The 26,580-nt window shown below is 41.8% G+C and overlaps 1 protein-coding gene across 5 annotated transcripts in view; it reads left to right on the top strand.

The window, feature by feature from the left end:
• Nucleotides 1-1,522: 1,522 nt before the first annotated feature.
• The window catches only part of phldb3 (pleckstrin homology-like domain, family B, member 3), a 29,558-nt gene continuing 4,500 nt past the window's right edge, over nt 1,523-26,580 (top strand). For 3 of the 5 annotated variants that reach the window (XM_084358314.1, XM_084358312.1, XM_084358310.1), the window contains exons 1-10: nt 1,523-2,089; nt 11,730-11,878; nt 12,068-12,178; nt 13,085-13,222; nt 13,678-13,809; nt 16,198-16,380; nt 20,577-20,687; nt 23,343-23,447; nt 23,692-23,773; nt 24,270-24,435. In XM_084358314.1, the coding sequence (XP_084214440.1) occupies nt 11,732-11,878; nt 12,068-12,178; nt 13,085-13,222; nt 13,678-13,809; nt 16,198-16,380; nt 20,577-20,687; nt 23,343-23,447; nt 23,692-23,773; nt 24,270-24,435 (1,175 nt within the window). In that variant the 5' untranslated portion in view covers nt 1,523-2,089; nt 11,730-11,731. The remainder of the gene's footprint in view (nt 2,090-11,729; nt 11,879-12,067; nt 12,179-13,084; nt 13,223-13,677; nt 13,810-16,197; nt 16,381-20,576; nt 20,688-23,342; nt 23,448-23,691; nt 23,774-24,269; nt 24,436-26,580) is intronic. The other 2 variants (XM_084358313.1, XM_084358311.1) reach the window with 1 other exon arrangement.

The raw sequence follows: 26,580 nt of genomic DNA, 5'->3' as shown, positions 1-26,580 counted from the left end.
TAGGCAACCGAGAGAGACGAGGAAGTCACATAACAATCCACTCATGTGGCCAATAAAACAGAGATTAATCCATGTGAATTGCTTCAAATTGATACATAGAGCTCCTTTAATATCCTGCTGGGACATTTGGTTAGTTTATTGTATAGTAAAAACAGCACTTGTTATTTCCAGAAAACCGTGAGGTTTGGCAAGTATGAACTCAGTATCAGCGGTTACTTTTTAAATATCTTTTATATCAGTCTCTATCTCAAGCCCATAGCATCGTGCCAGAAAGGTGCAAACATTTGTGTGTCCACCTGATAGTTGTGCTTTAATCACAGCCAATCAGAGCTGGAGCCCATAAACACCCATGACTAGCGCACAGACATTTGATTCAGGAGTGAATGCCAATTTATAACCATTGTCAGTAAAAACAGATGTTAGTGAGTGCTAGTGTTTATTTGTCCAGTGTAAGAGGGGTATTAACTGCCCCTGTATGTAGGTATAAATGCAATAAAGTGCCTCTGAGACTGTGAGGGCCCGTCTCCACATCTGCCTCTTTTCAGGGCGCTACGCCTTTTTTTGTCCACGTTTACTTCCCATAGACTTCACATTGTGATGACGTCACAGTTTCTTAAATCGCCTTTCTCAGCATTTTGAAAGTTTTACAAATATAAAACCTCCATGGATCAAAAATGCACAATAGAAAGAATCATAATCGACCTTGTTTGCGGTTCTTGATGTCGACAGCTTTACAGTCTATGGGGAAAATGCTTCTCGGGCCACAGGGGAACTTTCTGATTGCAATACCACGAGTGGCCACCGTGCCAGAACTTTATCAGATGGAAACTCTTGTAACAGAAACAGAAAAGTCAGTTTGTGGCAGCAGATTGTCTGTACACTGAATGCTGATGGTGGGTGTCATGCTTTTATCACCCTATGCATTGTAAGCTTGGTGTTAGCTGTGTCGTCAGCCCTCTGTCACCACATCATTATCTAACGTCAATCAAAAACGAACGTGCAGCCTTTTGTCTCTCTGCACATGCGCGCTTCATCCCAGCTCTCTGCAAATAAATGCAATGTGGACACAGGCCCTAAAGGGTTAAATAGTTAATATTGTTGGTGTTGTAATTATACTTCAAATCTGATTCACATAATAAACATATTTTACTCTTAAACAGGGTTTGAATGCTTCTGTGCGTTGGTGCCCCTCTACATGCAGCTGGTGCCCTTTTTATCTCATGCGCCCCCGGTCCTCAGAAAGCCTGAGTCCGCCTCTGACTCCTTTTATCCGCCACTCAAAACTAGTCAGGGATATTTTAGTGGTTTCACTTGTTTGTTTGCTCTGTGACTTTTTATTTTGTGGTCACACCAGATGACTTTTGCTCTGCGACCTGAGCTCCCCTTCCTCTATTTTGTGACCCCATTACTTCAGTCTCCTGCTCTATCACTATATTATTAAAATACTCCCACGGGAGGCTGTCATGAAGAGTATTTAAGTGGCCTTTTACTTCGCAGCGTGCTGGCAGCCTGCCTGGATGACTCTTTTAGTTGAGCCGCTCCACAATGAGAAAGCCCCGTCAGTTCCCAGAATAGAAATCCCATTTCGGTGCAGAACTTGAACGGGACTTTCACTGCTGCTGCTGCTGCTGCTGCTGTGTGGACTGCAGCACAGGAGCCGGCGGTGAGGTTTGTTTGGACTCAGAGGATATATGACCTTTTTTTCATTTTTCTACAAAACACTTGCATTAGTCTGCTCCCGCCTCCTCCTCCTCCTCCTCCTCCTCCGCCGCGTGTTTCCAGCCCAGCCTCACCTGTTGACGCCGACAGCAGCTCACACCGACCTGTCAGGTCTCCCCGGGAGGACTTCAACCAAACCGGGTGGAGATAAAAACTAAAAAATAACACCGACAGAAAGTGGAGATAAGGTGGTGGTGAGACTTTAAAAGAAACAGCTGGTGAGCTCGAAGAAACTTAAAGTGAAAGGAAGAAAAAAAAAAAGTGACGTGTGGATTTTGTTCCTGTTTGGTTTCACCCGGCTTCCTCACAGTATGTTGTGAATTTGAGCTCCTACAAGTGTCGTCGTCCCGGACCGGAGCACGTTTTCCAGGTAAGACTTGTTGTCTGTTGTGTCTGTAGGAAGAGTTTCCACCTCTCCACAACACAAACACGCTTTGTGTTTAAGTTGCAGTTTCCTGGTGTGCGCTAAATATCGGACAAAACCTCCCAGGCGAGAGAAAATGTTAAATAAATATGCTTAAATGGTTTCTGAGACATTAATGTGAAGCTTCTTGACACTTGAACTTTAAATTCCCTTTAATAGACTTCATTAAGTCTACTTATTAATCCTCCTGCACCTTTAACAAAAGAGGAATCAACAAAGCTTCCTGGTGATGTTGAATGCACCATCAAAACCACCTTCTTGCTTGAACCTCAAATCTTTGGCTGCATCTGTAAAAATATTCATGTTTCATTGAGTCATACTTCTGATGTTGTGTCCCACCCTTTGGCCTGAACACACACCACAATAATTAAGATTATTCATCTTATCTGTGAGACTTTCTTAGCTCAAGCCTTGTCCCATGACATTAACCTCAGTTTACATGAATCCCCCCCCTTTTTTGTTTACAGTGAGCGTGAGACATCTGAGCTTTTTATCCCTCCATCAGCACATTGAGGGTAAACAGAGAGGGTGGGAGTGTATGTTGGTTTGTTGTCCGGGGAGTTGTGCCTTTTTAGTTGTTCCCTGTCCCTCTCTTTCTCTCGCACACACCTTGTTTTGACCTGCTGTGTACAAGTCTGTGTCTGAGCCCTACATCCTGGGCTGTCATTAATGGATCACTGTTTTCTTGCATCACATTTCCCAGAGATTTACTCAGGCCAAAGGAATCTCTGTCGGTGCGGTCGGACCTGTACCGATGCCAGGAGTTGCACACAGTAGTCAAATGGGAGTTGATAATGGATTTTCTCACCGTGTGTATCTACAGTGCTTCGTTTAAGTAGATTTTCTAATGTGTAGGGAGGGTTTAAAGGTGACAGGTAGATGTATGTCTAGTTTAAAGGACGCCTCTCTGTCCCTCAAACCTCTCTGGATGAGATATTTATTGCATTTCAGTCGGGCTGCATCAGCAGATGTTTGCATGTATGACAGCAAAGGTATTTAAGTGTCTCAGTATGCCGTGACGGAGAGCCAGCATGCGTAACACCCTGAAGCTGAAGCAGCTAAATCAAATCTAGCCACCATTAATGTTATTATCTACACCTATGCTTTTCTTTATCTGTTTCAAAGACATAATACAGTATGTAACATTTCTGCATAGAGATGTCGAAAAGCAACACAAATCCCCAGAATAAATGTTTGTTAAGAACATTTATGCAAAAATAACAGAGAAGTTGGAACCGAATGTTTGTTTATGTTCACAACATCACAGTTTGGCTGTTTTGGTCACCATCATCGCAACTTCCTGTGTGTTATTGCTTGCTTTTAATGAGCATTCACATTTTCTGTTTGTTTTTATTTTTAATGTACTCGCTTTCCTTCCTACATTTCCCAGAGCACCTTTAATTTTGACCTCAAGTTTTTGCATTTGATTGAAGTTTTGAGTCTGCTCAGACTCATCATCTTGTTGCCTCATTTCTTTTAGACTAGTTTAGATTGAATTCAACCTAAGTTCTTGTACAGCTGTTACTGCTTAACATTTGATAAAGGTGTTGGTAAAGTATTATTTTGGCTTTGGTAGTGAAACTTGGGTATCGTCATCACCTTAGTTTTAATATTTTTGAAACGATGCCCAGGTTTGGCGTCTACTGGTGCACGAACCGGTATATCGGCTTCATCTGCTGTAGAATTTGCCTGTCCTTTTTAAAGGGCAAATTCAACCAAAAATGAAAATTAAGCTATTATTAAGTCTGCTCACCCTCATGCTGATGGAAAGTTGGGTAAAGTTTTGCAATCCACAAGTCATGTCTGGAGCTTCACAGCAAAACAGCGTTGAAGCATTTTCCTAAACAGCTGAATTAGATGGGGACTTGTTTTAAAAAGTAAAACAACAACTGAAAAAATATATATTAAATGGCTCCATGCAGCCAGTCCGGTGTAATTCAAGTCTCAGGAATCCCAGAGATCCCAAATTGATCCCTAAAATTATTTAAACAATGTTTTAAATTAAAATCTTTGCTGTAGCTGCTAAGCTAGAAGTTTTAGCGTGCAACCTGTCAGGACTGGTTGCATGAGGTCAGCTGCGGGTCGAGGGTAAAAATAGCGTCTTTTCAAATCAATTTGGGATCTCATGGTTTCCGGAGACTTTTCCCCTGGACGATCTGTATGAAGCCATTTTACGGTTTTTGGTCCTCAGCTACTTCTTGTTCAGGAGAATGCTGCGATGCTGCTTTGATGTGACGTTCCAGAGATGTTTTGTGCACCAGGAAACTTAACTTGATTTTCCACCGGCAAGGAGGTGAGGAGATAATTGAATTTTCTTTTTTGGGTGATCTTTAAGCTTAGATCTGGAGAACAGTCTGACATTAGGTTATGTGGGACTGAACAAAACCTGACCTGTACCGAAAATCTTCCACGCATACAGCAGCCATTGTAGTCACTGCACAGCGTTTCAAACTGACATCAGCTCGTCAGCCAATTTTCCACTGGAATGTAAAAAATAAAAACCACCACGAAACAACAGATTGAGTGCAGAAATGACCCCGATACCACAAGCTGTTTGTTTTACAGCGCTGAAGTGGTTTAAGTTGTTGATCTTGATGCAGGAAACGCAGGCCCGTGCTGGCTGTGTTTTCTTGCATGTGACTCTGAGCTCAACTAGCTGCATAAGTGTTTTTTGTCATACGCGTTGCCACCCATGTGACAGGCAGAGCTTGTCACTTTTCTCACAGTGACAGCTGGGTGACAAACCACCCACATCTCACCTGCTTTTCTTGCTCATAAACTAGTGCTGCGATGACAGCTTCCTGGTCCCCGGAGCCGAGCCTGCAGGAGCCTCACGCAGCAGGTCCAGAGGTCGCTGCTGGGTAGTCCACAGCATTTCATCTGTCAAGTGACAGCCCGCTCTTTGCCCGAATGTAGGACAGGTCCATAAAAATGTCAGTTTCTTGTAAATGAGTGCACATACATATTTAAACATATAGCATACATATAATGGGTGTTTTTCAACCAAACTTCATGTGTTTTTTCTTTGGTGAGAGCCAAAGTGTGGCGGTGCCAGAGCAAAGAACTTTAGCATCTCCATTTTGACAATAAAAATAGGAAAATTACTTATGCTCTCTCTGGAAAATGTGGGTGCCTGAGATGACAATGTGATGATGTCAGGTCTGCTATTAAACACGGAGTTTAAAAGACTGGAGATCTGGTCTGATGGAAGCCACAGCTGCAGTTGTGGTCAATAAAAAGAACATGTGAATTGTCCTACTAGTTCACAAGGTTTAATAGCTGGTTTTGATCTTATTGCCTTCTGCAGATGAGAGGACACCACGTACAGTAACCAAAGAAAAATGTTGTCCTCTTGATCGTAAAAGCCCTTCGGGTCTGCGTCATGCCACTGTGTTAAAGGCAATGCTGCACTTGTACAGTACAATGCAGTGAATGTATGTTGTTGTGAGCATGACTGATTTCACAACTTACTAATCCTCTGGAAATATTTCTAGTCCGTAAACCTAACATGACAGTCAGGTGAAGCAGACTTTTAATCTTTTAGTCTCTCTCTTTTTTTTAAGTGAATACAAGTGATTTAAGGAAAATAAAGTCTGTGTCAAGGTCAGTCCCTCTCATATTGTGCCATATCGGACATTCTGCTTGAGCCCACAGAGCTAACACACATCACCTGCCTACTGTTTACATTGCAGTGCACAGTAACCCAGAGATTGGTCCGTGTCAGAACTGGGTCACCTCACATCCTCTTCAAAGAAGTTCCTTTTTCCAGTCATTCATTAAAAGATGAAAAAGTTGGAATCGACCTTTGTATTGATATATTATTCTCTAACTCTGGGTTACTGTGCACTGCAGTGTGAAGACCCGTAATGTGTTTTAACCCCATTAAATAACTTAACTACTGTCTCTTAATGTGGCCAATAGGTAACAACGTACTTCAGGATTACGTTGCAGGTGTCGGCTGCTTTAACTGAACTTGGAAAATCAAGTTTTTCTTATTGTACACTGCTGATTCATCCGTTTTAAATATTACTTACTTTGATTATTTTTAAGGTTTTACTCTTTTTTTGTTTGTTTTGCAATTTTTTACTTTTAAGCATTTCAAATGTTGTATATGTAAAAATGTGCCACCTGTTGAATTCATACTCCAAACAAATGGGGGGCAGTATATCACCATAGTAACCACTAACTGTAGCTGCCTTTAGCTCGGTTAGCTGTGCAGCTAGCGGTCCAGACTGGGAGCTGGGGACCAGGGGAGCGTCGGTGGTCACGCAGCTAGCACTGGGAGCTTTGGAATGGGACAGGCTGGGGCTAGCTGGTTAGCATGCTAACATCAGTAGATATCTCTGCAACACAATACATAGACTCAATAATGTCAAAACTGTTATTTCCGCACATTCTGCTTATTATTTATAATCAATTTTTGAATGTTTTTAGCTTAAATTCTTACATATTGCATCTTCAACTTTTTATCTCAGCTTCCTGTTTGTTTCTTGCCTCAGTTTGCATATGGAGCTACTATTATTGTGACATGTATTTATATTGTATCACAGCAGTAGCTACAAAAAACACCATTCATGAGTAATAAATTGTTAGTCATCAGTCAGCAGTCGATTTGAGTGAACTCAGAGTGACTCCGAGCTCGGCCTCTGCGGATTAATTCAGCATTGTACACCGCTCCCCTCTTTACAGGGCAGTTTAGCTCACATGCTCCACGTGTGACATGTTTTTCCTATACTGCCCTTGCATTGAACGCATAGTGACAGACTGTAATCGGCATTCACACCCACACAGAGCGAGCCACCGTCAGAGCCCTTTTGTCCTGCGCGTTGCTGGTGGAATATAGCTGTTGTCAGTGTTGACTTTATGGTTTTTGTGTACACAATGCTTAGCCTCACTTTTCCTTTTAGCCACCCACCAGTGAGGGGTCCTGGCAGGGACAAGGTCATTTCAGAGGGCTGCTGTGTGGTGTTTGCATCACTTGGAAGCTGCAGTATATTCTGCTGTTTTACTTTGAGCAGCAGATAAGTCAAACTTTAAATATGCTTCGGCCCAGGTCTCGGTGCCAGTGGGCAAGAGACATACTGTCATACTAACATGCTGCGGGGACAGTAGTACAGTTGTACACAGGGACACTATAAACAAGTGAGTACTATTCAGTCTGTGAACACAGTTGTTTTTATGTTTTTGGTGGTTCTGAAAGAGGAAGTTTGAAAATAATCGCCTTCATGACTTAACAGGGAACTCCTCTGACTTCACATGTACAGTAGTATTTCTCATGAACTATAAACAGACTTTGATGTGTAAATAATAGTTGTATACGCCTGTTGAGCCTATTGACAGCTGCACAGATAAAATGCCTCACGATGTCCTCTGAGTCAGCTTCAATTGAGGCTGAGGGCATGGCATAGATTTAACAATTAAAATCTGGATACAGCTTTGGAGGCGCATGCTTATGAAAGCTGCTCAGTGGCACATGTAGCCAAAAACCTGGTCCGTTTCAAAATGCTCTTTTTAGGCATTATTTTCACGTTAAAGGTTCAGTGTGGAGGACTTAGTGGCATCTTGCAGTGAGGTTACAGATTGCAACTGACTGAATACCCCTCCACTCACCTTCCCCTTCCCAAAACATGTTGGAGAACCTATGTCGGCTGTGAAAATGTGAAAAAGGCAGAAGGCCCTCCCTTGTCAGTGTTTGGTTTGTCCTTTCTTGGCTACTGTAGAAACATGGTGGTGCAACATGGAGGTTTCTCTGGAAGAGGACTCACTCCTTCTGTAAATATAAAGGGCTGATTCCAACGTAACAAACACAGTTCTTAGTTTCGGGGGATTGTACATTAGTGAAAACATAATCATGAATGTTATATTCCATTTCTACTGTTTATATTCCCTAAATCCTGCACACTGGACCTTTTTTAAAGACATATTTTCCCTATACTACATGCCAGCTGATTTCACTGGTGTATGTCAGTGCTATGAAGTAATATCTTCAGCATCTGATGCGCTAACCTTTCTTTATAAATGAGTGAGACAAATTGACATGATCTTTCCTGTATGTGCCTCCGGAGTTACAGATGATTATTGAAAAGTCTCAGCACTTCAAGTAACAAACAACACGGCAGCTAATGAAATGTTCTGGATAAAATCCATTAGCGCGTTTCCGACCACTCGGTTGTCGCTGTTGAAAGTTAGTTTTCAATCTTTGCTTTTAAAAAAACACCCCGATGAAGCAGCGGTGTTAAAAAGTGAGCACAAATTCAAGCGATAGTCTTGTTTGTGTCCTGCTGCGTCAGGAAATACAAACTGTTTATTTACTGACCTCCTATATGGATAATTTGAGAGTGATATTAATGGAGACAACTGAGAATTCAGTGGCCCCTCAGAGTTAAAGGAAGTGATAAGACTTTGCTGGTTTGAGCACATGACGAGACAATACGACACGTGAATCGTTGTGTTGTTGAACATACATGAGCCTCACACTGGTCTGACTGTGTGTGTGTTTGTGTTATGGTGAATCAGCTGTTCGTGGTTATTGCTGATACCAGTGTTGCGGACTGAGTCCTGAAGTCTTGTAGGATCCGTTTGAGAGTTGAGAGTTAAGTATTGAGTTACCTCTGGGTAGTCATTACATAACTCGCACATAAATACACCCACACAAACACATGCATGCTTGATGCTGAAGTGCGTCTCTGTTCACTCCCTCTCTGCTATCTTATTCTCCAGAGGCGATCCCCTCCCCGCAATCAAGTCCAATTATTTCAGGAACAAAACTGTGTTTTGTTCTTTGACGTGGCCCTCAGGCTGAACTTCGCCCCTTTTCTTTCATTTTTCTGTATCTGCTTATATTGTTTTCCATAGTAGGGCTGCCATTAAGGAGTATTTTGTTTATTGAGTAATCTGCTGATTATTTGCACAATTACTCGTTTAAAATGTCTAAAAAATGCAAAATTGCTCATCACAATTTCCCAGAGCCCAAAGTGACGTCTTTAAATTGGCTTTCTTTTGTCAAACCAACAGTTTAACATAGAGCCTGACTGATATATAGATTGGCCAACAATCTCGGCTGTTGTTGACCGTTCACAGATACTGTGTATCAATATTGGCCTATTTGTTGTTTTTTAGGAGATTATAATGCAGTTAAAGATACTTGGGGTAATTTTGAATTATTAAGTTCCCAGTGAAGTTTGCTGTTTCAGCCAGTTTTAGACGGTCAAGTTAAAATATGTTTTTAACCACATTTGAGGGATCATTGCAAAGAACTTGTTTTTTATCGTAATTCAAACATTGAGTATAGTTTGGACTCTAGATCAGAACCCAACTCTTTATTTATTATTATAAATGACAAATAAAAGCAGCAAATCATCACATTTAAGAAACTGGAACCAGCTCATGTTTGACAATTTTGCCTGGAAAAATGACATGAACAATAATCCATTATTAAAATAGTAGGAAACAGCTCAAGTCCATAGTTGGTGCTCGTCCTTCTGTCTCACTCCCTCTTGTTTAAAGAGCCTTTTGTGTGTTGCATTTGACAAACTGCTGTCCTAACATGAAAACCTGAACTTTACTCCTGACTGTGTGTGACTCGCTCTCTCCCGGCTCAACAGGGTTGATAGTGTATCTGCGTGGACTTTAGCTTGAGGTCAGCCTGCAAACATTTGTGCTGATGTTTGGATGATAGTGCCGCTGAGTGGGAAGCTCTCTCGTCCATGTGTTTCCTAGAAGTTGAGAGTTCTTGCTGGACAGCAGAGAACTGTAGAAATCATTAGTAGTCTTCACATTTTCCACATTTATAACATTCAGTGAAACTTGAAGAACATCATTGTGCAGTAACAGCATGAAAGGAATCATTTTTGTGCGTTTTTCTTTGTGAGTTCATCCGGTTGCCTGTTCACTCGTAACTGAGAGGTTGATATACTTTCCTTAAAAAGTGGTTTCAGACTCTCTCCACCTCCCTACACTTTCTGTAGATAAATATGTTATGATTAATTCATTTGGCCATGATGATCGTTAAGTGAAAATCTGATATTGTGACAGCCCTAAATACAATATATTACAAGTTAAATTTCATTTCTGGCCCTCTAAGGTTAAAGGTTTGGTCAGTGAAAATAAAACTGTGTGAGCTTTCCTGTCATGGGAGCCTGTATATCTGTGTCATAAACTTTACTGTATGGAAGACGGAAACTTGCATTAGTCATGGACCACTGATATGGTTGTTTTCTTTCATTTCACATCGGTGACATACTTGTCAGTCCTGAAAGTGAAAGTGCAATTTAAAGTTTAGTGTTTTATTCAACTCTTTATGTTGGTTGTTAATTTGATTCCTGTAAAGTTTAATTCATTTTATCCATGTCATCATCAGTCATTTAGAGTATTAAAAACCTGTTATGAAAGTCCCATTAGGATCACAGTAAAACAGTTCTTGGCCACTGGTGGTTACATCTGATGGAGTTGCATTAAAAACGTCCTTTGATGAGAAATAGTTGTATTTTTTCCTCCGTGAACTTTAAAGCTCCATGTTGCACATTTCAGTGCATTTCTGGTAACAACACGCAGGCCTTTGACATCTTACGCTCCATTTCCTGTCGACTTCTCTTTCCTCCTTCTGTCCATCCGTGCCTCCCCCTCGTCCAGCTCCCTCTCGATGTCAGTGTGCCAGTCGTTGTTTGGAAGCCCTCACTCATATCTCGGCTGTATATTTATCTCCCTGCGCTGCATTCCCTGCAGCCTAATAAGGTCCGGCTACAAAGAGAGAGGGAGGGCACGGAGGGCGAGGGAAGATGGTGGGAAAAAGGTTGGACAATAGGAGTGAAAAGTATTTTCCCACAAATTGGTTTTGGTCTGTGTGATTCTGTAAGCATGTGTGTTTTTTAAGAAGAGGCCACACAGTAGAGGACTAAAGGACAAAGTAGAATAAAGGGGCCGGGATAATGTCGGCCTTTAGGTTGACATGTTCCCAGATGATGGGAAGCCTTTGCTGTAAAGCAGTGTAAAGACTGTGTAATGATATATGTTCGTGTAAATGCACATGAATGCGACGGACAGAACAAAAAAAGTCCAACATGAAAGTACTTCAAAGTCTATTCTGATGTGCTCCAACTTTCATTTTTGTGGGTGCTTTGTCTTGATTGTTCTAGTTCCATTCATCTTCTGTCTCGCTGCTGATGCACATCAAATACCTCCAACAGAAAAGACTATTATTTATCATGCTTGTGTCCACACACACACACACACACACACACACACACACACACACACACACACACACACACACACACACACACACACCAGAGTCCGTCACTAGGAGAGCGACCCTGAAACACAACCACAAACCATCGCCCACATCCTGAAAGCGCTCCTCTCGTTCACTATTGCTTCCTCTTCACTGCTGGGTGTTTTCTGCATCACACACCGCTTTCTGGAAACCAGGGGGGGGGGATTTCTGTGTTTTTCAGTACTACTCAGCTGTGAACTGTCACCTGATCCCTGATGCGCCTTCAGCCGTGCAGCAGATTAGATTACCACAATAATCACCAAAGTCCCCCGCCGTGTAGCTCTCATTAACTGCCTCCCCTGTCTCGGCCTTCAGAAATGCCCCAACACAACATGGAGAGCACCAGGAGCCAGTGGCAGCAGGGGATGCGGCCGCCGTGGATCAGCAGAGTGGCCGGAGGTCAAAGTCCCGCCTCCTCGGGGGCGGAGTCGGATACGGAGAGCAGCAGCACGGAGAGCGAGAAGGTGAGTGAGTGAGATGAAGCTGGTGATGATGGAGTGAGTCGGCTCTGTAGTGCCAAACAAAGCGGTGGTGGTGGTAAGAAGAAAGAAATGTTGCTCCAGTGAATCATCACACATTTCTAGACTAAACTGTTGAGTGTTTTAAAGCTTGCTTGTGGTGACTTGGTCTCCTTCTTCCTCCGCTTCTGTCAGTCCTGCGTTAAAAAGCTGGAGCTGGGCTCACTGAGGGTCCTGCCGTCGCTCTCAATGCTCCAACGGCGAATCACAGATATCGACCAAAAGAAGGAGGAACTGAAGATAGAGGTGAGCATGTTAGATGATTGTGGCCAAAACACATTTAAAGATAAAATATGTAACATTAAAATGTCTAAAAAAAATAAATAGGTGTGAACATTGCTGGAAATATTTCCAATAATGCAACTAACTAAGTTTTCACAAGTTAGGTTGTGTTGCATTTAGTCGTCTGTCGCTTTAACTTCTGGGAGAGAGTGCAGAGGAGAGTCTGCGAATGAGTCTAAACATAATGTGAACAAAGTTTTAAAACATGACCTCATCTGTGAACACTTCTTCATCACAAGATTTAACTCCCGTGATCCCATGATGCTTAACGTCTTTTGTTTTTTTTGTGGGTATTTGTTTTTATGAATTTTTCTTCTTATTTTATATTTATCCGACTAAAATTTTGATCCTAAGGTGATTTATTTTTGCTTTATTCGACTTTTTTCCTTACTTTTACGTGTCCAAAATGTTATCCTTTCCCTTTTGTGACGATATATTGTATGTCATCATATTGTCATGTGTTTATTTGCTCTTGCCCATGTGCAATTAACTAAAAAAATATATATATATTTTTTTACATCTCTCCTTGGGTTCAGAGAAACTCCTGTCATTTTGTGACTTTTCATAAATAAATTAAGGATTAATCATTGAGAAAATAATCTGCAGATGAATCTATGAAAATAATTGTAAATTGCAGTAAGAGTACGTTATCTTCACCATCTGTTGCTCATCAGGTTGTTCTGGTTCCACTGAGGCTGCAGCAAATTCACAAGAAAAACACTAAAACAATTTTGATTGTGTCTCTGCTGAGGTCCGCACAATTAAGTCTTTCCAAACACCAGCTTGGTCACGGTGAAGGAATGCATATCTGTGACTTGCTCAACGTCTGGTCAATATGAATCAGCTCCGCTGCGTCTCCTGTCCTTTCAGCTGCAGCTGGAGATCGCCCTGCTGCAGGGCGAGCTGCAGACGGAGAAGAAGCAGCTGCACAGACACACACAGAGGCTGCAAGCTCTACAGCTGGACAGCAGACAGACGGAGAGGCCCAGACACACCGACAGAAGAAAGGTATTGTGTAATAAAATAAATATCTTTTGTTTTTCATTGATTACACATGTATATACTGCATTTGGGATGTTTGATGCGATGATTTGTGGTGTTCTGTCACAATTCACGACCAACTGAATTTCTCGTTTACTGGAGACAATGAAGACTAATAGTGTTGATTTAACATTCAAATGGTTTAACGTGAGTAACACAATCACAACAGAAGAAGCTGGCCTGAGGGATTTCACAAGAAGAAAGGTGTGGGCTCAGTAACGTTCCACTAACATCAACACAAGATCATCTCGATGATAAGTCACTTCCCATGCAGTGACTGTTGGAGTAGAGCCAGTTTGAAGTTGATGTCTGTAAATAATATAGTTGTGAATTTGCCTTTCCCCTTTAAAAAGGTTTTTTGTTTTAAAAGTGAGGTGATGACCTGCTCTTGCTTCACTCCTGTCTTGCCGTGTCTGTAACAGCAGGAGCGAGAGCGTCTGGAGGAGGAGAGACGCAGGGTGGAGGCGCTGAAAAGGAGGTGCGAGGAGAAGGAGAAACTGATCCCCAGTCAGCCAGAGAGCCAGAGAGAACAGCTAAAACTGCAGCTGCAGCAGGTGAGCGGCTGAGGATCGATTCAACATTTGTCACAGCAGCAGTGTCATTAGATGTGGCAACAAGTCTGAACTGAATACTGTCGGAGTGAGTCTGCAGCAGCACAAGGTGAAACAAAACCTGGAGCATGAAAGGCTTTCTTCCACCTGTTCAGATACACCGTACACGAAGATGAATAAAATCAGATGAATCAGTTTGAAACACTGTGAAAGGAAGTTTCTTCTCATGTCAGATACGTCTATAAAATCTATTTTATCTTTGTGTGTGACGGGTTAAAAGCTCTCATGAAACAATCTGCCAAATATCGTGCATTAGGCCTCTGTGTCCGTGCCGTCAGGTCAAAGTGGAGCCATTAGGAATCATAAGATAAGATACAAAATACACAAAATTCACTCTAACAGGCGGTCGTAGTCTCTGTCTCGCACACCATCATTAGAAAGTCTTCATGACGTTGTGCCAGAAATCCCGACAGCACAGCTGACCAGTGCAGCTGTAATCTGACAGACACGCTTCCAAGAGCTCATGGTAATAAAACTATCTAGATGATCTAAATAGAAAATCTATCAGATTTCAAATGTTTCAGTTACCGGCCAAAACCAGCACAAAGTGTCTATGTCCTGCTTTGGAGACGGTGCAGGTTGTGACTCGTGCATTATGAAACGTGGCCACACGGATGTGATTCCGGTGCTGAACTTTTCCAGTACGGCTCCAAAATCTTGCTGAACTTGCTTACTAAGGAAGGACTGCCAGTCTAATAAATTATGTTATTGGCAGCTTTCCAAATGACAAATAAAACCGCAACTGATACCTCCGTTGGCTCCTGACTCCTAGACATAATGTTGTTTTTTTCTTTTTCGTTGCACAAAGTGTGATTGTTCAGTACCTGTTCGACCTGATGTGTCAGTGTGTCAGAAGTTGACACACATGCACACAAAGACACACACCAACAAAGCATACATTATGTTTGAGGACAGGTTTGGTGCAGTCCAGAGGCAGGTCGTCACTTTGTGTTGCGACATGTCAGATTTGTTTGAAGAACTTTTAGAAACTCACACTCAAACTTAGAAACTCACAGTCAAACACACAGTTAACCTAAGACCTAAGTACACACTGAACAAGAAGAGAGAGAACAGGTATTTTGGTTATGTAGCATCGAGGCTGTAAAAGTTTTTACCCTCACCTGCACTTTAACTTTTAGGAAATATTCTTAAGGTTTATTTTGGCACTGAAGCAATAAAACCAGTGCTTATACTGACAAAATACAAAAAAAATATTTATATATATATATATTTTCTGAAGTCTTTGATTCTTACATCTTCTGTCTTGAGTCAACATCTGCATTTAGTGGCAGAGAAACTCATCTGGCATGGAAGTAAAATAAAAAAATTTCCTTTAATTAGCAGCTATCTTAAACAAACATGGAACTTTTAACTGGTTATAAAAAAGCCTCTATATGACCTACAGAAACAACTGAAGCCAACAGTGTGAAGATTGGCTATTTCCATAAAGTTATTCTAAAGTTATTCTTCTAAATAAATCCCTGTGATCAGTAAACATAAGTCATAAAATTATACCATTTTTTTTCTCCGTTGCTATGCATCCTTCAAACAACTTAAGAAACAAATAAGAAAATGATTTTAAGAAATATGCCTTATTCACTTCCAAAACAAATGCACGCGCCAGCTAGATCAGAGGATCTGTACGGCAGGAGGTGGTGATGCTCATACCGCTTTTGTCCACAGGGGCAGTAGAAACAACAAAAAAGGAAAGTGCTATTACCAATTTGTGGTTCAGCAAATAAAGGAACCAGCCTCTCAGATGTAGGTGTACAATATTGCAGTATGCACCATTTTGATACAAAATGTCATGAGAAAGACTCCCGCACACTGTCCACTTCACTTGCAATTAAGTTTAATGACAACAACGTTTCGGTACTAAGACCTTCACCAGCTTATCAGATAACCTGATGAATATGGTAATGTGGTTATCAGATAACCTAATGAAGGTCTAAGTACCGAAACGTTGCTGTCATTAAACTCAATTTCGAAGTGAAGTGGACAGTGTGCGGGAGACTTTTTCCTGATTTTGTCGGCCTTCACTCTGTGATACAAAATTATAACATCAAAACAACTGTACTTTTTAATTTGAGTTTAGTGGTTTTAACTACAGTCTGTCTTTGAGAAAACAATATTATATTATTATATATTATTGACAGGTCAGTTTGGAGAACTACTAATGTGGCAAAGTGAATTTTATCTCAGCACTTTAAACATACAATAAATACGACACTACTGTATGTGTTATGTACACATTAATTCACTGTAATACTGAAAATGAAGTCTAATTTTATGTTTTTTTATATTAGACTGATTTCTCTGTCGTCATTGCAGGAGAAAGAGGTGATGGAAGCGGCAGTTCGGGCCTTCGAGGACTGGGAGTTCAGTGTTCTGGAGAAGGAGAGCGGCATTGACGAGGAGGACGAGAGCGCGACGGACAAAGAGACGGAGGGAGGGAGCGAAGGGGAGGTGGAGAAGGAAATCTCATGTCAGCAGCATGTGGTCAACGCTGCGCAGGTAAACAACAAGTCCCAGAAGGAATCGTTCTGAGAATTTCACAGCTGCTCCTGTCGTGCTATACGGGTTTGCGGCTTATCTGTGTGTCATGTGCTTCATGCCGCAGGCGAGCGTGGGATTAACCCTCACACAAACTTCCCCTCAGTACAGATTTATGACGTCAGGCTTGTGAATGGGGCAGGTGGACAAAAAATAACAGGAAATGTCACAATCAAGTTGAATGGAATGCGAAAACTGCGAAAACATCTACATGATGAAATTTGACCCAAAACAATCTTCAGGTTGAGTAAATTAAGCTTCAACCTTTAAATTCATAAAGTTTCTAACACTCAGGTTTTGTTTGGACTGTGTCAGAGACATGTGGTGCATTTGTTTCCCATTATTAGGCGTTGTTTAGTGTTCCTGTTATTTAGTCTACCCCCTGGACACACATGCAGTGGTGTAAAAGATTTTATTTTGCCTTAAATGTTCATCTCATCTAAAACTTTTGATTTTTTGGTGTAAGAACTTATGATAATGTTTTAGCATTAGAGGGTCAGTTCACCCTAAAAATAAAAATAGGTATTTTTCCTCTTACATGTAGTCTTATTCATCCATTTAGATTGTTGTGGTGCGAGCGGCTGAGTTTTGGAGATGTCTGCCTTCTCTTGATTATAATGGATCCAGATGGCACTCAGCTTGTGGTTCTCAGCGCACAAAGAAAATACATTTGCAAAATTCAACAGCAAAGTCATTTTCTAGAAATCACAACCCACTTACTGAAGATAATCGACAGACCTTGTTGTGGGCAGGTTCATTTAGGAACTATTTTCTTTCTGTGTCACCGCACAGAAGGAAGCGTGCGACTGCTCATGGACGAGAGGCAAGCTAACGGTACAGCGAGTTACAGATGTTTACAACCCACGTGGTCACGAGCTGCAGCCTTCCGTCCATGAATAGATGCATGCTTCATTTTGCAGAGTGATACGGCATAGTTCGATACAACGAAATAGTTCCCACGTGAAACTGGTCGCAACAAGGTTTATGGATTATCTTGAGTAACCGGGTCATGATCTCTGGAAAGAGACATTGCTGTTGAAATGTATTTTTTTGGTTATTTGAGCACCACAAGCCGAGTGCCATCTAGTTCCACTAGATCGGAGAGAGCAAGGTACACAAGGTACGAGGTAATTTATTGGTCATTACAATACAGGGTTGCATAATGAAATGAAATTTGGAGGAGCTACCGGCCGCTGCATCGTCCATGTGCCAAAATCATTTAGGCAGGATGTTGGCAGGTGTCACCAAAACTCGGCAACTGACAAAAAAAAATAATCTGGATGAATAAATAACACTACAAGCAAGAGGAAGATGATGTATAGCACAAAACATAATAGTAACAACAACCTTTATCAACCTCTACTTCTACAATCATGATAAATTGTCTTGGTCAGCCACCGCTCTCCTCCCAGACCAGCAACTGACGAAAAAATCTGTATGTTCATGACTGTAAAGACGAGCCATCAGAGCAGACGTTTGAAGCTGCATTTTTCGTCCGTTTGTGACTGAAACGTTTGCCACCGTCCTCCAGCTGTGAGCTCCTGAAATTAATTTTCTTCTTTTCAGAGTTAAAATAAGGAGAGGGCAGACCAGAGAGTGAACTGTGAGGCCACAACTCTGAGCTCCTCCTACAGTAATCACAGAGTCGTTGGCATTGATCAAACAAATCTTGCTCGGATACTATTTTTGCACGATGTACGCACACTATCCTCTCCCTACACAGTCCATATATGCCATTGCAGGTTGAGACTTGCCCCCCCCCCCGCCACAAACAACAAACATGAACTCTTAACCTGACTCTCACCATCACATGACTCTATACAGCAAGCTTAATTACATCAGAGGCCACCATGAGAGAGAGAAATCAAAGAGCAGTCAGAAGGAACGCAGAGCAGCAAAAACAGTGGATAAGTTGGAAAGATAAGATCCATGAGGGGATTTGGAAAGTTTTGGAGCAAGGCTGCGTTGTCATGTCAGGGTTATTTTGTTCAATAAAGAAATAAAACAATTTTATTATGTTACTCACAGAAACACATGAAATAGGTGTGTCTTCCCAAGTACAATTTAGGTCAATAACAACGATAATGCCACCATATCATCTAGCTAAATGAAAAGGATTTATCTGGGATTTCACCTTAAGCCTAAAACCTGTTTAGAGGAGCAGCGTGCGTGAACAAGGCCTGTGATTGGCCAGACGGTTAACTTTTGAATAAAGCAGGCTTGATTGGATGCGCCAGAACAGGTACTCTAAACACAGAGAGACAGTAGGGCGCCCAGTGACCTGTGATTTACTCTGCAAGCCAAGATAATGATTGCCATTTTTGAATAATTCATTCTGCAGACATAAAAGTCACAAGAAAACTCCAAGGCACTCTCATTTCATCTATAAAAATCTGTTTATGGTCACGTTAGACCTTAAAAACATACTTGGACGTGTTTCGACATCGAGCCTTCGTAGTGGCAGAAAGCCGTTCTGTGACGACTGCTTGATGTCGAATCGTTTCACGTTTGTTTTTAAGGTCTAACATGACCAAGATGTGAAAATAGTTCGATTGAATAGTTAAAGAGAGAATGCCTTGGAGTTTTCTTGTGATTTTTTTTTCTTTTGGCTACATGTCCCTATCCAAAGTGTGCCTCTCACAAACTTAAACCAGTCCAGGAAACACTCTTCGCCTTACATTTTTTAATTCACTCTGCAGCTTTGTAATGAAGAGAGCCAAGACATGGAGCAATATGATTAATCTTCCGATTAAGATTCACACGATCATTTGAAGAGTCCTTGAACATGTCGGGACGTGCGGGATAAATATCAAATTCAAACGCACTGAGGCGCCAACTGTTGAGACACTGGTGCTCTTGTGTGTCTTTGGTTTCGATAGTGATTCATTGATCTGATCATTGTTCCTTCGCCAAGCGGGTCGTGTTTTCACCTGTGTCTGTTTGTTGGGTGGTTGGTTTTTGACTTGATGATGGTACTAGGATAAAAGTCAGAGGATCAGGATTGATCCTGAGAGCGATATACATATTGGCACAAGGGTTACTAACTCAACCGATATTTGTTTTCTAGAGCCTAGAGCATTATCGGCTGATATTGGCCAACCACAGATATATCGGTGTATATGTTGTGGCACAGTGCAGAAAACAATTCTTGGGTTGATTTATAATTATTATCTTTGAGTGCAGTTAAAAGAGTAATGATTATCAAAGTAGTTGGCAATGAATTGTCTTTCGATTGACTTTGATTGAGCTGTAGTTGGTATCCAATGAAATGTCGAGACATTTCACTCAAAACCACTAATGTCAGCCTCGGGGTGGTGCTTTAATGATAGTCAGAGGGATTCATTCTCTGGGGACCATGAATATGTGATAAAAAAATCCATTCATAGAGCTCTGTGTCGCTAGCATTGCTAAAAAAAAAAGGGGGGGGGGTTAATGAATGCTAACAGAAGCTTTATTGATAAACTTTAATCATTCTCTCATGAGATGAGTTTAGTAAAACATCCTCTGAAACTCATGTATGAAAATGATTTCTGAAGCCTTCACTATGTCCCAAGTTTTTCTGAGAACAAGTGCAAGCAACTGTGTAACCGTTCGAGGTGGATATTTGTTTACATCCTCACACAGGAAGTTTCAAATTCCACAAGAACATGCGAGCACAGACAATAGACAGATGGGGAAAATAATACAGAATTGTTCCTCAGTTAGCTGGAGTATGTAAGAGGAGGAGCGCAGGGCGAGAGGATGAAGAGGGGGATTGTGCGAGAGCGATGGTAGTTGACTCAGCTGCAGATGACAGTCCAGCTCTGCACCGTCTGTCCGTCTCTCACTGTGTCACATCAGCTCCCTGCATCGGTCCATCATTTCTTTGAGTCACACTCTGCCCTGTTGTCACGTGTCCCTCTCGTGCCCCTCATTAACTTGCAAATGAGATGTTTGATTTGCATTGTGTCTCGGCCGAGGAGATCAATCTGACTCATTTGCTCACACTGCACCCACGCCAACACATCGGGGGGGTATTTACCCAACATTACCTCATAATGAAGATTAAGTAAACTCAGACCGGTCAGATGAATCAGATACAGCAAACAAGACTTCTTTTGAGGAGGAGAGGTCGTGTGTCGGTCCACGCTGATGGGAACTATGTTGTGAATTGTCAGGAGCGAGTGCAGCAGTTGGAGAGACAGCTGAAGGAGATGGAGAGGGAGAAGGAGAGGGAGCTGAACGCCTTGAGGAAAGAGAAGAGAGAGCTGGTCCACACGAGTCAAACGGTAAGAGGGATTCATTAAACTGAGGACTGTCACTGTCACCTCTGCTACTCAATGACAAACAGTAATATTTGACTCTGGTGGCTCATTCATTAGTCTTCGATGCCTTAAACATGTTTGACATTTTAATTGTTGTAGAGGATGGAAACCAACACATGTAACTAAAGATGGCAGCTGTGGATTCCATCATTATTTACTATAAAACCAATCACAATGTTCAATTTATGGGTAAGAAATGATGTAGTTTACACACAATATAAAAGTGTTTACACCCTTTAAAATGCATGTTTGATGCTTTCATATAGTAACAACACTTCAGACTAAAGAAAATAACAGCTTGAGTCGGATGCCGCTGTTTGGTGGATTTGGTTTATCACAGTCGCCTGCAAAGCGACACAGTAAATAAACACGGAAACGTCGGATAAGTCGGACCACTTTGTTGAAAATGACAACAGAAATAAACAAGTTTGCTGGTTTCACATATCACCGCAATGCAAATCAACTGCCGGCTCTTTCATTTTGTTATGCAACCCTGTGTTGTGTAATGATGAACAGATTACCTTGAACCTTGTAAATAGACAATTGTTCATTTTAAAAGGTGATATTATTCTAATGTTGCATTTAAAGCTTGTTGCGCTGCCCTCAAGTGGCCAAAATATCAGAAAATGTGGGTTTAAAGAGTCGACTAATTAGGTTATAATGAGTTAACCTTACAGAAAGTCGTATGATGTAGGGCTGGGCAATATATCTATTATGTTGTTATAGTGATAAGAGACTATATATGATCTTAGATTTCAGATGTGCACGTGGCATAAGTGTTGTCTTCCCCAGGTTTATAGGCTGCACTACAGTAAAGCAATGTCATTGTCTGAACTTACCAGACAGTTCTAGTTCACATTCTCCCATTTCATTGTGTTAATTATTTGTAAAAGTAGCAATAGTCATCACTTTGTCAAAAAATATTGTGATATTTGATCTTCAACATCTTGTGATATATATTGTGTTTCACAATATAGTCCATAAAAATGTTGCAATATTATTTTAAGGCCGTGTCGCCCAGCTTTAGTACCATGATACTGCGTTTTTATTAACAGTGCCTGTCTGTGAAATTGTTTACTTATCTGTTTTCCATTTTGTAGCATTTTCCAAAAGTCTGCTGGGAGTTTTTGTTGCCCCACATTGTAAAATGGAACAAATTTTATTGTTTACATGATAAAACTCCTGCCTTGTAAAAAGTAGTGTGCAATCAATGACCACAACCCAAGACGTATTTACCATGATTCATCGTGCAGATGGGGGGAAGAAAAGTTTTCATTTTAGATGGCTGCTGGAGGAGACGAATGACCCGAATAGTGACCAAAACTTGTGTGCACCAGAAGGCAGTTCTTCTTATGATATTCCTCTACATGAAGTCCCTGCATTGTGAATAATGATTGATATCAGACTCAGCTGTAGAGTGCTGAGCTTTCCTTTATCCCAAAAACATCCAATGACTTTGAGTTGGCTAACATTTGGAGCTCAGCCCAAACCACCACGTGTTATCTGTGTTTATTATGAGTACTCGCTGTTCCAAAGTATGAGATTTACTCAGTTACTAATTAAGCTGCGCTGTGACTTTATCACACGGCCAGCGGTTCGCCTTTGATCAGACTCATGGCAGCTCCAGCTGAAATGAGGAGAGCCACACGAGGAAAAAGCAAATCAGACATGGAGAGAGAGGGAGAGAGGGAGAGAGAGGGAGCTTAACTCAAGCTGTAGGGAGGGGAGGACAAGAGAGGGGAGGAGTAAGCAATGCGAGGGAGGGCGCGGCGTTTGTGAATGTGTGTGTACATGTGTGTGGATGTGTGTGAGAAGCAGAGAAGGCGAGCTGGGAGAAGTTTCACATCCTCGCAGCGGGCGGTAAGCTACAACAAAATGAGCGCTTAAATTGATCTGCATGGCTGAGAGGCGTTAGAGTGATGTTTGTCAGGAAACGGCCTTCATGTTCAGTTGTCCGGCTCTTCTAAGTGAAGAGAATGGGAACAGCTGGAGGAAGGGCAGAAGGGAGTGGCAGCACAGAGGAGGAGAGAGGGACAAGACAGCATGACCAAGTGTGTATGACTGCGATATGGCTGCATGTGGTTCACTTAGATGAAGAGATAGTCGTGTCTGAGAGAAAACAGATTTTTGGAGTCGTCAGGTTCTGACGATTGTATCAAGTGATGTAACGAGGATTATAAGACGCATTGGTAATCGATTTTACTCTTGAACGTTAACCAAATGTAGAAAAGAAAGATCTGTAACTGTCCAAACATTTCCTGTTGATGTGTCCTGATGTGGGGTAATGAAAGAGGCAGATAAGGGTTAAACCGTGGACTGCATGTGGCGACTGAATTGCTCATGTGTTTGTGAGTCAGGCCGGGAGGGAGGGTTAGAGGCGAAGATACTGAGGGAATGATAATTTTTTAACTCATTACGATCTCCCCTGGAAGAGGAGTTTTCATTCTCAGCCACATGTGGTATGCGAGACGCAGCAGCTTTCATCAGTCACTGTCTTTGTTTAAATGAATTTGCGCGGCCGGGGGAAGATGACAGTCAGTGTTTGTGCCAAATGTGCACAGTCTGATATCAATCAGATGCGTTACTGAATTGCAGATGACACTCAATCTGGTCCTACAGGTTCTCAAAGAGAAGAAGCCGCCCCTCACTGATTGGTCGAACATCACCGGCTCAGCCCCCTGCATGATGTCACTCTCCCCTCTGACCATACACAAGCCTCCTCAGGTATGCAGCATGTCACCATGGTTACAGTATGCTTACAATAAGGCTGCAACTGATCGATTTTTTAAATGATCAGCTAATCAGCCTTTTATTTTCTTAAAGGAGTACTGATACCCAAACATCACAGCTGACAGCCTTTGAATGTAGACTGATCATTTCATCACCTGATAGTTGAGGCTGTAGTTGAAAGATGAAGTTGCGATGTTTGTCACACATCTCATTGACATTGTGTTGTTTTATTTTGCAGGAGCCGTGCAATGAATCCGTCAGTTTGCCCCGACGACGGAGCTCGCATCGCAAACTCAGCGACCGGCCGCTCTCGGCGCAGGGTGAGCGGTGACCAACCCTCTTTCTCTATTTTCTCTGACTATTGTGCTCTTGATTTGCTTAGGCTGAGAGCGCCATGATATAGAACAATACACACTCTCTCTCCGCACTCGTGTCCCCATTTTATCTGACTGTTTGCTCAGTTCCCTCCCTTGTAGTCAAATTAAAGGTGTGTCAGTGGAGGCGGCAGGTTGTTATTACGTAGGCAGAGAGCAGGATTTACCCGAACAGACCGGATGAGCCAGAGAAGTGCATTAAGCCTCAGGTCTCCTCAGTAGTATGTATCTGTCCTTAAATAGTAACGATTGTAAAGTGTAGCCTGATCTACAAGGTCATGTCCAGTCTTGCCAGGTGTTTGTTTTGTAACCGAACTTTCTTACTCTACTCTAATTCATTCTGACGCACAAATCTTCTCACGCCACATCTTATATAAAGCCATTTGCGCTGACCGATGCGTGTTTTTCTCCCGTGTCTTTCCCCATCACCTTCCTCTCTCAGGGTTGGTGAGGACGCTTCCAGACAGCCAGACCCCAGAGGCGTTCAAGTCCCCGCTGCCCTCCCACAGGCTCAGCAACGGGCACGGCAGCGGGCACAGACCTGGGACCAGCAACGGCGGCGGGCTCCTCACTCCGTGCAACAGTACAACGAGCTCTCGCGCTGCCAGGTCAGTTACCTCGCTGCTCGCTTGACGGATGCGAAATGAAGGGCGGCTTTTTAATGTGCAGTTAGAAGCTGATTTTACAGGATGGGAGAGTGTGTCAGACAAGGTGCAGCTACCACAAAAGATAATTCCAGTTTATTAAACCCTTTTGTCTTATAATAACATCGTACTTGACGCAGTAATTGTTGAGCTCTGGGAACATGGCGATGTCGTTACAGCAAATCAACAAACATGAGCCGCCGGAGGATCAGATAGGTAGTAAACAATCCAACAGTTGAACCAGATTATCTAAAGCACAAGGTCAGAGAAGAAGTCTGCATGCCAAAAATGTCTTTAATAACGTAGATCAGGTAGCTCAAAGTTAAACAGTGTTTCCTACACATAGATTTTACTTGGCAGGTCCACCCAGGTATATTTGGTGACCCATTTTAGCATTTTATGAGCCTTTTTAAAATTTTTATTTTGGTATCCATCGACGCCATCCACCATCGATTAACTTGTGGACCGACTGCCGTCGCTCTTCCCCTCCCGTCCACTGTCAATCACACATATGAGGACAGGGAGGGAGACGCTCTCTGGTATTAGATCCCTCCTGTAAACGCACTGATTGTGATGTGACCTCGCCTGCTAATGCTGATCGGTGCACGTTGGTTTTGATCGGTTACATAATTTACAACAAGCCACACGCGGCTCACCTGCTGTCGTGACGGTCCTATTGCAGGTGACAAAATCCAAAACGCGAGGTGTGTCTTTTGGCCGACTTCACGAAAAACTTAATGCTGACGAAGAAAGTAGATAACGTTGCTGGTAGAGAGAAACGGAAACGCTGTTCAAGCAGGTCAAAGATCAATTTGGGTAATAATTTTACTGTTCACTTTCATTTTCCTGTCCGAGCGGGTTTGAATAACTGAGGAGTTTAACTGGATTATCTAAAGCGCTTTGTTTGGAGGTAAAACTAATAGAAATGTCTGTAATAACACCAGTGTGATGGATCTGATTAGATAGTTATGGTGAGTTAAAGTAGGTCAAACATTGGAGGGTTTGGTGAATGTTTTTACTGTGAGCTTTCATTTCCCTTTTCAAATAACAGAGGAGTTTTTTTTAAAAAAACGTGAATGATCGTGTGACTGGTCATGCTCCTCACCCCACGTCTTCTCAGCATGGTTGACCCCAATTCCAGATCTCATCCTGATAAGTGCAGCGTTATCATCACGGATAGAAATGATGGCGGAAACCACAAAAATAGACCAACCACAATAATCCTTTAAAGGAATTTTAGAGATTTCTGGCCCAGTGACAAATAATATCAGTAAGGCAACGAGGACTTTGACTCTGGACGCTCTCAGTGTGACTGGTTATCTGTGTCAACAGCTAACACACAGCAGCGGCAGCAGTTACAGCAGGTGTACTGTAGTGTGTTATGATAACAGGCGGAAACAGAGTGCAAAGCTCAGCAGCAGTTTAGTTAGTTAGTCTTGTTATTTATAGCGCCTATGGACACACACACACAAAAAGCTCCCTACCTTAAGGTTTTTTATGATCATCAGGGGTTACATGTTTTGCACTTTGAATGATAAACAAATGTTAATTTGTAAATGGGACCTTATTTTGGATAAAATTTGTACAGTAGTCAATGGTGAGAGACAAATAAATGTATTTATCCCATTTGAATTGTTCCATGTATCACACATATTATGATTGTAAATTTAACAGATCATTTTTCAACTTAAAGACTTTAAAGTTTAAGTAAAATACCATTTAGTTTTGTGTGAAACCGCTCAGTGAACTACATCGTCTCGCTCCATATACTGTACATCACGAACACCAACATGGCCGCTGCGGCACAGAAAAGGTACTGACACATTGACAACTGCAGCTTTGAGCGAGGTTAAGGTTTCGGTTATGGGTGTGAACGTTCGATTAGACACTAACGTGACTGTTGACTGTGTCGTCTTTCTAATTACGTATTTTCACAGTTTTATGTTTCATTAGTTTTACGACTGTGACTTTTTTCAAGTTGAAAAATTATCTTTTAAATTAACATCATATGTGTGATTCACGGCACAATTCAAACAAGATAAGAAAATATTTTTTCTCTCTCCATTCAGTACCACACAAAGTATAATATACAGTGTCATGTAATACTGT

Source organism: Pagrus pagrus (genome assembly GCF_965226575.1).
Source record: "Pagrus pagrus genome assembly, chromosome: 7".
Classification (NCBI taxonomy): domain Eukaryota; kingdom Metazoa; phylum Chordata; class Actinopteri; order Spariformes; family Sparidae; genus Pagrus; species Pagrus pagrus.
Note: the sequence above shows the minus strand (reverse complement) of the source record. Positions and strands in the feature narration are given on the sequence as shown.